General features: G+C 36.4%; 1 protein-coding gene across 4 annotated transcripts in view; it reads left to right on the forward strand.

Moving 5' to 3' along the window:
* psip1a (PC4 and SFRS1 interacting protein 1a) overlaps positions 1-12,375 on the forward strand; it is a 246,632-nt gene that overhangs the window by 35,380 nt on the left and 198,877 nt on the right. For 3 of the 4 annotated variants that reach the window (XM_067404355.1, XM_067404356.1, XM_067404353.1), the window contains exon 2: positions 11,055-11,148. In XM_067404355.1, coding sequence (XP_067260456.1) covers positions 11,077-11,148 — 72 coding nt within the window. In that variant the 5' untranslated portion in view covers positions 11,055-11,076. The remainder of the gene's footprint in view (positions 1-11,054; positions 11,149-12,375) is intronic. The other variant, XM_067404354.1, reaches the window with a different exon arrangement.

Genomic DNA, 12,375 nt, shown 5'->3' on the forward strand with positions numbered 1-12,375 from the left:
TTATGTTCTCATTCATATAAATGTCTGTAACTCCGAATCGAAATTAGATATTTTCGACAAATTTTAGACACACATGTATGGGTTCACTTTGAGGACACATAAAAAAAAGTGGTGGGATTGTGCCTCTTGGTGGCGCTATAATTGAACAAAATACAAAATTGCCATTAACTACAATACTGTAGTATGATAAGTTATATTTTATGAATGCATTGATGTACCATTACGAAACTCAGGTTGTGCCATCAGCACCATGCTCTGAAGATACACAATAGGTTTTGAGACAGCACCTCCTTGTGGTCAAATGTTATAATGAAATTTAAAAAAAAAAAGCTAATAGATTTATATAAATGTGGCTTTTTAATGAGAGTGATCTTATCCCTCTGGAGTCTGAGGCTGATTTGGGGCCTGGAGAAGTTTTGACATGCCCTGACATTTGTGCTTTTTTTCAGTTGTTCATAAACATATAAATGACAAAAGTGTCATTACACTGTATTCAGCACAAACTAGGCTACAATAATATGTGAGGAACATGTATGTACATGTTTGTATTTCAAAATTTTTATATTTCAATGTTTCTTTAGACGTAAGTGTAATCTTTTTTGTCATTAGTATTCATAAGTTAGTTCATTTTCTGAGAACTATCAGATTGGACTTCGTTCAGAGGGAGAGGAGAGATCACGCATCATGTTAGTTTATTTTACAAAAAGCACAATATTTTGTTTTTACTCTGAGTGTACACAAATAAAAGAAGACATTCTATAGTTTCAATTGATATATTACTTATGTCTCTATGACAAGAAAGGACAGAGTATTTTAAGTCTGTTTTGCTGCAATGTGAAAAAAATCCTGCAAAACACGCCGGTGCGTTTTCGGACCTCAGGGAGTTAACTGATTCTGTGGGTCATGCTGAAAACATTGATGCCAATTTTGCCACAGTCAGCCAAACTTCCTGTCAGTCATTTTGATTGTCTTTAAAAACATAATTTTTCGAACTATTCCTAGACCGTAGGTCCAGTTTTCACCAAAATCTAATCGTATCATCTTCAGACTTCTTGAATCAATGTTATGGATTTCGTGTTGATAGATGAAACTGTATTCATATACCACAGCAATGAAGTAGAGGCTTGATGGTAAAATGACTGTTGAGTCTGTATCTCTGCAATGCTTTGATATATTGACACCAAACTTTGCGAGTGTCATTGTCACCTCACTCTGACCATACCGCATGAATTTGGTCACAGCACCACCTATTGTTCGAAAGTGACAAACCATTAAATCCTTATTATTAACTGTATTTGTTTTTCCAGCTCTTCTGCCTAAAATGATCTAAATAGGTCTTAAATTGCTCAGTGTTGCAGTTGGTCTGATTGCCCATAAGCTATATTTTAGTTTAAAGCCAGTTGAAACAGTGCTGACTTAATCCACAACACTAACGTGCAAATCAGGAGAAACATTGAGCCGATCCAGTTAGAATACTTTTCAACCAACAATTCAACAATATTTATCATGGATTTACTGTGGTAACACTATTTCTAACCATGGTATTTTGTCAGAAATGTAGGTTAATATCTAATTTTATTTAATTTTTAATGTAGACATGTATTAAATGAGCAATAATGAATATTTTTTGTCATAAACTTGCAGTTTTGTACATTATTTATATTAAATGTGTTTATAGACTAAATAACATAAAGCCATTCTAAGTATAACAATATTTTTTACTTTTTACCATGTAGTGAGGTGCCATGTGCTGTTTTATCTGCGGTGATCTAATTGGAGTACTCTTTAATTTAAATAAGAATAGAGTTCTAACTGAGTAATAATGTTTTTCAACCTTTAAAAACGAGGTTGTTAAAAGTTTTACTCATATTGTTTGTGTATTAAATTTACATCTCTGTCTTATCTCAAGCTACCCTACTGTCAGCTCAAGCTTTTTTCAAATCTGTCATATTTTCAAGAAATATATATATATATATATATATATATATATATATATATATATATATATATAAGGGATGTCCCGATCACGTTTTTTTTGCCCTCGACTCTGAGTCAGAGTCATTTGATTTTGAGTATCTGCCGATACCGAGTCCCGATCCGATACTTCTATAATAGCCTACATAAAAAAGAAGAAAGAAGAGCGAAAAAACAGATCCAGGAACAGTGCTTTTCAGGTTTTTCAGGTATCTAACAGTTTTCAAATAATAATCAAATATAAAATCTGAAAATCTATAAAATCACTGCATAAAATAAACATTAATCATTATTGAAGTTACAAAAACTATTCAGTCAAGAGCAGTGAGTGATTTCTTTTTATTTGTTGTTTGATTTAACATTAAATACAGGCAGCAGGAATAGTTGTTTTCCCTTTAAAGGGTCATGAAACCCCCCTCTTTCAGCTCAAGTCTAGCTCACAATCTTTTTGAAAAATGCAACTTAAATGGGCGTGGTGGCTGTGAGAAGAGGGGAGGGGAGAGGAGAGGAGAGAGGATGGGGGAAACTCTCATCGCCAGTAGCCCATGCATATCGACTGTCACTAAAAATCAATGGTAAAACGTGAGGAAATACTACATTTTTTTAAAAAACTGGAAAAGTTAAAATCTAATGAAATACACTGACACTTTATTTTTGTCTTTTCAAGAGTTACTGAATGCCCTGCTACATATATCCTACAGTAATCGTAATTCTATTTAAAACATATTAATGTACATGTGTAATTACAGTCATTATAAAATATATAGTTGTTTTATATACACACTATACATGCATATATTTGAAAAAAATAAATGCTTAAAAAAAAACCTTGCGTACATAGCATAGATCTATGCGCCGAACCTGCAACACGCTCAGTCAGTCAGGCTGCGTGTCGACTGGAGCAGAGCAAGCGACCAGAACATTTTTAGATTCATTCCTATGGAATGGAATTAACCGAAAACACTCGCGCTTACCCGCTCGCTCCGCGCCAACGGACACGCACCGTCAGTCAGTCAGTCAGTCTCTCTCGCTGTTTAGTGCCGTTAACCGTCCTCGTTATTGGAAAGATCCACGTGGTGTCATGAATAATTAAGAGAGTGTCTTCTCATTGGATAAAAAACTCAGTCTCGTTAATAATTATGAAACACCGATGAGTCATCAAAGTTCTATCGTGCTCTGCCACGTCACAGCCTGTGACGTGGACAGGATGAAGATTTTAAACCCGGAAGACGAAAATAGCGTATAAAAACTAAAATTTAACCATTTCCCCCCTACTATTAAATCTAACAGATGCTAACATTGTCTTCAGTGGTGTTCAACACACATACCTCTGTTAAAATCTCTGAAATTTTGGTTTAGGGTTTCATGACCCTTTAAGACATGCACGATCCAGTACATATAGCTACTGTTCCACATGCGCTGTCATTCTCGACTAATATACGTTCACTTAAGACATAACCGACTATGTTTGCTAGGATACTCGCTAGGACGGGCATGTTGACATAATTTTTGTATGAATGTGGCCGCCGAAGCACAAGACTTGAAAGAGAACTCAGTATTTGCTTGCTGACTGGAATAAGCGTGCGCGCTTCGGATGAGCGCACACAAATCTTCTCACAGCGCGTGCGAGTTCTCTTTCGCGTCTTGTTCTTTTAAGGTTTAAATCAGCAAGGCTTAAATGAGTTAGTTTAAACACAGACAGCAACGTGTGCTGTTCATGTCTCACCTGCGCTCGCGCGCTATCAACACCCGGGTGATGACGGAGTAAATGACTGGACATTACAGCAGACGGCACTCGCAGTTAACAGTTTACAAAGAGTGACTGTTTTGTCCATGCTTTCTGATTATCGTTGTTGTAACGTTTTGTGCATCCATCGACTGAAACATACATTATCTGAACTCCGACTGTTTTCCACGTTGCTATTTTAAACAAACCATATTAACCAATAGATGCGTCGTCATTCGAGATGGACCGCAGTGCAAGATTTTTTTTTACAGAGAACCGTTGCACCCCTAATACATATATATATCCGAGTCCTGATCGGGAGGTAATGTCCGATTCCGATCGAGTCTGAAACCACATGATTGGGCCCGATTTCCGATCACGTGATCGGATCTGGACATCCCTAATATATATATATAATAGAAAAGGAACTGACCGCCAGATGTGTCCACATCATCGAATCTGTCCCCCCTTTAAGTTTGGAGACCCCTGGTTTAGAAGATATGAGACTCTTCCGTTTCTCTTTCCCTTTTTTGACATTTAATCTCTTGCCATGGCAACACCACTCGAGAGATCTAAAATCCATTCACAATTTAATATCTTCAGTGTCTAAGCACCATATTAAAAAAGTTTGGTCTGAATTGTATAAAGCCGTAGTTTAAAATTCAGAGCCTGATTTTTCAAAAAAATTCTACATTCAATCCAAAATAGCCAATGTCCTGTTGGTCGGAGCTAATGACTGTAAATTAGAATGATTGATGAGTTTGATATATGTACTGAGTTTGGTGACTGTAGGTAAAACTAACCCCCCACTTTTGTCAAAAGGTGGTGCTATAGAGCCCCTCCTCCCCGCCCGTTTCTAAGGCTTGGCCCATGTCTACTAGCTGACATCTGATACAATTTGAAGCATGCCGAATCTCAAAAGCATCCAAAACAAATATTGAAGTTTGATCTGTTGCTTTGGCAACAGTGTTTAAAATATCAAATATCTTCTCACAGGTCTACATTCACCATGTCTTGACATTATTCTGATGAAGTTTGAAGCAAATTGACTGTAGGTAAAACTAACAGCTACAAACATTAACACACCAAGCTTGTTTGAGATGCATTGGCTTCTCGCAGACTGATCGGCACATACAGTGGTGTGAAAAAGTGTGTGCCTCCTTCCTGATTTTTTTTTTTTTTTTTTTTTTTTTTGCATGTTTGTCACACTTTAATGTTTCAGATCATCAAACAAATTTAAATATTCATCAAAGATAACACAAGTAAACACAGGCCTGATTACTGCCACACCTGTTCGCAATCAAGAAATCGCTTAAATAGGACCTGCCTGAAAAAAGTGAAGTAGACCAAAAGATCCTCAAAAGCTACACATCATGTTAAGATCCAAAGAAATTCAGGAACAAATGAGAAAAGAGAGAACCTTCCAAGGAGTGGCTGGCTGACCAAAATTACCCCAAGAGCGCAGCAATGACTCATCCAAGAGGGCACAAAAGACCCCACAACAACATCCAACGAACTGCAGGCCTCACTTGGCTCAGTTAAGGTCAGTGTTCATGACTCCACCATAAGAAAGAGATGGGGCAAAAACGGCCTGCAAGGCAGAGTTCCAAGACAAAAAATGCAGCTGAGCATAAAGAACATAAAGGCTCAACTCAGTTTTACCAGAAAACATCTTGATGATCCCCAAGATTTTTGGGAAAATACTCTGTGGACTGAAGAGACAAAAGTTGAACTTTTGGGAAGGTGTGTGTCCCATTATGTCTGGCGTAAATGTAACACAGCATTTCAGAAAAAGAACATCATACCAACAGTAAAATATGGTGGTGGCAGTGTGATGGTCTGGGGCTGTTTTTCTGCTTCAGGACCAGAAAGAAGGATAAATGGAACCATGAATTTTGCTGTCTACCAAAAAAATCCTGAAGGACAATGTCTGGCCATCTGTTTGTGACCTCAAGCTGAAGCGAACTTGGGTTCTGCAGCAGGACAATGATCCAAAACACACCAGCAAGTCCACCTCTGAATGGCTAAAGAAAAACAAAATGAAGACTTTGGAGTGGCCTAGTCAAAGTCCTGACCTCAATCCTATTGAGATGCTGTGGCATGACCTTAAAAAGGTGGTTCATGCTCGAAAACCCTCCAGTGTGGCTGAATTACAACAATTATGCAAAGATGAGTGGGCCAAAATTCCTCCACAGCGCTGTAACGGACTCATTGCAAGTTATCGCAAATGCTTGATTGCAGTTGTTGCTGCTAAGGGTGGCCTAACCAGTTATTAGGATTAGGGGGCAAGCACTTTTTCACACAGGGCCATGTGGGTTTGGATTTTGTTTTCCCTTCATTATAAAAACCTTGTTGTTTAAAAGCATGTTGTTTGTTTTATCTTTGATTACTATTTCAATTTGTGTGATGATCTGAAACATTAAAATGTGACAAACATGCAAACAAATAAAAAATCAGGAAGGGGGCAAACTGAAAAAGGAAGTTTTTCACACCACTGTATGACATCAAAGCATGTCACACACTGATCGGTCCACGCAACTCCGATACATCTCGAACAAGCCTTCCATCAACAATGGCGGACATTGTGTTACTGTAAGATGTAATGTGTGAAAATTAAGATGGTGATTTCAAAGCTCTTTTGAAATTGACACACTTCCTTCTGCCAGTTGGTGGTGCTATGACTTCAAAGAACACACAGCTGAAGTTTCATAAAAATCAATGTATGCAGAAGTTATAACACTTCCTTTTTCACTTTTCTCACCATAAATTCTTTGCCTCGCCATAGCCAAACCATTCAAGATATCAAAAATCCTCTCACAGTTTAGTATCCTCAATGTCTTGACTTCATGCTGACCAAGTTTGGTGATGATTGGATTAATCGACTAGGAGGAATATATCAAATTCCAGAGCATGCATTTTTCAAACGACCCATAAAAGCTGACTTCCTGTTGAGCTAGCGAATAACTTGGAGCACGAAATTTGTTCAGCCCGATGAGGTCTATATGTGTACTGAGCTTCATACTAATACGTGTAAGCATGTTTGATATATGGACCAAGTTTTTGGACCCTTTTCAAAGGGGCACTGTTGAGCTCCCCTGCTATGCCCGGGTACCAGGTTCTGCCTGGCCCTGATGGCCAACGACTCCAATGTGTGTGCAAAGTTTAAGAGTTTTCAAGCATGGTAAGTCCCCCCCCCCCCCCCCCCAAAAAAAAAAAAAACAGCTGCAAGCAGCGATGACGGGCCCAAGCCCCGTGGGTTTTGGGCCAACTGCGCACAGCAGGCAGTATGCATTTAAACTGGGTAAATGTAAATGTACTATGTCAAAGTCGTTTGAATATGCCACATTTACTACAGCCACTATGACTGTGTACCACAACAGCCACATCCATGATATAATTTAAATGATGAATTTTAAGTCATAGGTCACTTTGAAATGAGTGCAAAGTTATCTTTTGAAGCTCCAAATTGAAGTCCAGTATTTATCTTAAGGTCTTTTTTATATTTTAAGGTCTTTTTTTATTTAATTAAACTAGTTCTATAAAACTATATTGTCAGTGCCCAACAAATGAACTGGCTCTATACATTTACTTTATTCAAACTCAGAAAAAGATGAGGCCTAATAGATTTCTTATCCTTTAACACTCTCGGGTCGGCGGTCACATGATCACCGCGTTTTTTTTCTAACCAGTGTGAAAGAGACTCAAAATACTGTCAATGTTGCACATACAATTAAGAGTTATACACCATTTTAATCTGTGGAATATCTTCTTTTATTTGTGTACACTCAGAGTAACAACAAAATGTTGTGCTTTTTGTAAAATAAAGAAAACTAACATGATGCGTGATCTCTCGTCTCCCTCTGAACGAAATCCAATCTGATAGTTCTCAGAAAATGAACTGTAACTTAGTGAATACTAATGACAAAAAAAAATTAAACTTATGTCTATAAAAAAACGTTGAAATGTCAGGTCAAATCGAAGACAAACATTCTGTGTTTATGTAATCTGTATGAAAAGAGAGCCATGTCAGAAATCCGTGATTCAGCTCATTATCCGCTAATGCGGCCACGCCCACGGAGCCAGCGCTATTCAGACGCAAATTCTGAGTCAATGCATGCATTCATCGTCTCAATCGTGTATTTATTGTCTTGAAAAGTGTTTTGAATAGCCATAGTTAGCGATCTCTGGCCTCTGTTAGTTCAGTTATTTCCTGGATTGCCTATTCTTCTTTAGTGCTCAGGCATTTGTGGACTAAAGGTGTACAGAGCGCCCTCCGGCTGTGAGTATAAATTCAAAACACAGTATCCAGCACTCATAGTAATGACAATAAATCCTGAATAAATATTACTCCCCTGTATAGAAAATTGACAAACATATGAGAATCCATCAATATTTCTCCAAATGTGCATGCTTTTAAGCTAAAAGCCTATATGAAATGCCATAGAGGTAACATAATTGTTCAGACACTTTGCATCACAGAAATACATTATATTTTAAAGAATATAATAGAATACCATTATTTTAAATTGTAGTAATATTTCACAGTATTGCTATTTTTTCTGTATGTTTGATTTACATTATGATGAGATTTGAGACATGATCAACAAAGGGTTTTTTCACAGCCTACCTGTCTGAAAGAGCTCATTATTTATGCAGCTCATTAGAGCTCTTTATGCAATTCTTTTGTCTTCTCAGGTGAGAATCATCCATTATTCATGATTATTCACGCCTCCACGCATACTGTATTTCTTGACCAAAGATGTTTTAGAAAATTTAAATCTCTTATTGTTTTATATGAACAAGCAGGCAGCATAATTTTTTTTACCTCATTTTGAAGCAAAAACTCTAGTCTACAACCTCCACTACCCAAAAGTCTTGTGAACAAAGATTTAATATATATTTTTTGGCCTTATTTCAGTTTTTTGTTTTTTCAATAACCATGCATAAACGTTATTCCTTCAAAAACACAAACATGTACATACATGTTCCTCACATATTATTGTAGCCTAGTTTGTGCTGAATACAGTGTAATGACACTTTTTCCATTAATATGTTTATGAACAACTGAAAAAAGCACAAATGTCAGGGCATGTCAAAACTTCTCCAAGGCCCCAAAAATCCTCAGATCCCTGAGGGTTAAAGGGTCATGAAACCCCAGAACACATTTTTTGAGATGTGAACAGATATGTATAGGCTGCATATCATTGAAAACACTAAAGGTACTCATTAATTTTATTCTAAAATTGAAATTTGTTATTTTTGCATTTTTTTAAAGCGTTTTCTGTCTTCCAGTTTGAAAAGCAAAGTCAGAGCAACATCACAGATTCTGACATCAATGTATACCGACAAGATCTGGAGTGGTGATTGCTTCTCAAAATGGTTTTATGACATGAAATTAATGTAAAAAAAAATAAAAAAAGGCAGTTATCTCTTAAGTGATTAAACAGACAGGACAAACCACATCTTATATTTCAAAAGAGATCTGTGGATTAGTTTGAATACAGCTCCTGAAAGGAAAACATTCAAATACTCTTACATACTGAAAGCACTATTCCTTTTTGTGTATGTGTGTGTGTGTGTATGTGTTGCTCTTTATTATTTACTAGCATTTGTTTATATTAGGTATTATTAGCTATATTAGTTTATATATTTAAAATTCTTAAACAATTTAATTAAAACAATTACATGTTAATGTGTAATTATTTTAAAAAGCACAAGTTATTTTAATAAAGTAAGTATAAAGTATAAAAAAAGTATAAAAAAAGTATAGATCAAGAATAATTTTGGTATCAGACTATGACTCCCAGAATCGTATCGTATCGTGAGGTGTCTAAAGATTCCCACCCCAACTACGTATAATGATTTATTGCTTAATACAGAAGATAAAGAGATTAAAAATAATTGCATATTAAATCGCAATATTAGTTAAAAAAAAAAAAAATCGCAATTAGATTATTTTCCAAAATCGTTCAGCCCTATCTTAGATCCAGGGAAGCGTGTTGGATTTTTTATTTAGACACATTGTTTCCCAAAGGGCTTAAAGGGATAGTTCACCTAAAAAAAAAAATAAAATAAAAAAAAATCTGTAATCATTTACTCACCCTCAGGTTGTTCCAAACCTGTATAAATTACTTTGTTCTATTGAACACAAAGGAAAATATTTTGAAGATTCTGGGAAACTGAACAGTTCTTGGGCACCATTGATTTCCATAGTTTTTTTTTTTTTTTAAACCTACTATGGAAGTCAATGGTACCTCAAAGTGGCCTGGTTAACTTTCTTCAAAATATCTTGTGTGTTCAGCAGAACAAATAAATTTATACAGGTTTGGAACAACATGAGGGTGAGTAAATGATGACAGAATTTTAGTTTTTGGGTGAACTAACCCTTTAATCAGGAAATAGACTATGGTATGTTACAAACTTTTTTTTCTTCTAGAGTGAGTGTTGCACCTTTTCTTCAATTAAGATGATTTGACATTCTAATTATTTTTCTGGGCTTCACTTTGAGCTTCAAGTGAATGGAAAGAGGAGAGAAAAGCCAGAGTCAGTTTTTTAATTTGTTTGTGTGACAGACATTTCAGCAGTCAACAACTGACACCTCCAACCTAAATCAAGGAGTTACAAGTAGGCTAGTGCAGTGGTTCACAAACGTTTTAGTTTGGAGTACCCCCTGAAGGGATTACCATCCTTCTGCGTACCCCCTCTCTTCCACTTAGACTGGAGTCACACCTTTACCATTAAGGGACAATATTTGCCCCCTAAATTGATTTTTCCAGTCCATATTTTTACCTTTATGAATAACTTTATTTATTTTATAAAGTTTATATAAAAATGTTTAATAGAGAAATATGCAACGATTGTAAAACTAAATAAAATTTTTAAATATTAAACTAAAACCACCAGTAGGTGGCAGCAAGTCACTGTTTTTATGAGTGAGTCAAAGTCATTCATTCAGTATCGAAGAAAGTGTCTGAATGAATCATTGACTCTCACGATTCGTTCAAAGCCACAGAATTGTTTGTGAAACACAGACGTGTCTTGTAGTTCTGCTGTGGTTTTCGTTAAAACTGTTATTTCATTGCAAAATGAATGAACTACTCAGCATTTTGTTCATGTACCCCCTTTTGTCACCTCACGTACCCCAGTTTGGGAACCACTGGGTTAGTGCAATAAACAGTTTCACAGCGTGAGATCACGTCATCAGATAATGACTTAACAGAGAATATTCATTGAGTAATCATTATGTAATAACTATCTATGTCACTGTGTTGTGATGAGGTTAATGTGATGAAAATAAATAGATGAGTGGTGTCTTGAGGTACAAATAATGGAAATATTTTTATATGTCCCAAAGTAGGTGATCCATCTGTCTTGGCATGGCTCGGGATTTCAAGCCAGGTGATTTGATTTTTGCAAAGATGAAGGGTTATCCCCACTGGCCTGCAAGGGTGAGCAAACACAACTAAATGACCATAATTTCTGTCGTCATTATTTTTATTATTAATATTATTATTATTAATTAGGGGTGTAATGATACACTCAGCTCACGATTTGATATGTTTCGCCCACTAGAGGACGTTGGGCCCTCAGGCTACCCTCATGAAGTCTGTTTCTGATTGTTTGGTCAGAGACATTCACACCAGTGGCCTGCTGGAGGTCATTTTGTAGGGCTCTGGCAGTGCTCATCCTTTTCCTCCTTGCACAAAGGAGCAGATACCGGTCCTGCTGATGGGTTAAGGATCTTCTACGGCCCTGTCCAGCTCTCATAGAGTAACTGCCTGTCTCCTGGAATCTCCTCCATGCAGCAAACCTTCTTGCAATAACACGTATTGATGTAACATCCTGGAGGAGTTGGACTACCTGTGCAACCTCTGTAGGGTCCAGGTATCGCCTCATGCTACCAGTAGTGACACTGACCCTAGCCAAATGCAAAAGTAGTGAAAAAGAGGAGTAGGGGAAAAATGTCAGTGACCTCCACCTGTAAAACCATTCCTGTTTTGGGAGTTGTCTCATTGTTGCCCATCTAGTGCACGTGTTAATTTCATTAACACCAAAGCAGCTGAATTAAATAACTTGATGCTATTCTCTGATTAAAAAGTGTTCTTTTTAAAAAAAATTTTTAGCGGTGCATAATGCCATAGATCTAAATGTAATGCAGCACTTTTCATGATTAGTTAACCTTGAAAGCTGTAATAGTAAAAACGTGCTATAAGAGATCATAAACTTGGCTATTTCAAGTGGAAAGATTTGAGCCAATCACAGCAGTGGGTGTTTACACTGAAGTCTCACAGCAGACATGCCTGTAAAAACAAACAGAGCATTCAAATAAGAGGGCTAAAATCAGGGTAGGAAAAATGCCTTTTATTTGTAAATTATGACCATTTTTGATGTAAAAAGCATACTAACATTATAAGTGCACCCCAGGAAACATTATAAAACAATGCAGTTCATGACCCTTTTAATAAAGAATTTACAATATTTCAAGATTAACAATTAACAATTGACTATATATATCACTGAACAATAAAACTGAATTTTAACATGAAACTAGAATTAGGATAGCTGAAACCTAAGAGAGAACTTCTTAAAGCAGTAAAACAATGGTGACTCCAGAATAAAAGTATTCATTATTCTGAACTTGAAAATACAGAATTATGCTAGCCTATACATAGGTT

Source organism: Chanodichthys erythropterus, chromosome 12, assembly GCF_024489055.1.
Source record: "Chanodichthys erythropterus isolate Z2021 chromosome 12, ASM2448905v1, whole genome shotgun sequence".
In the NCBI taxonomy this organism is placed as follows: Eukaryota; Metazoa; Chordata; class Actinopteri; order Cypriniformes; family Xenocyprididae; genus Chanodichthys; species Chanodichthys erythropterus.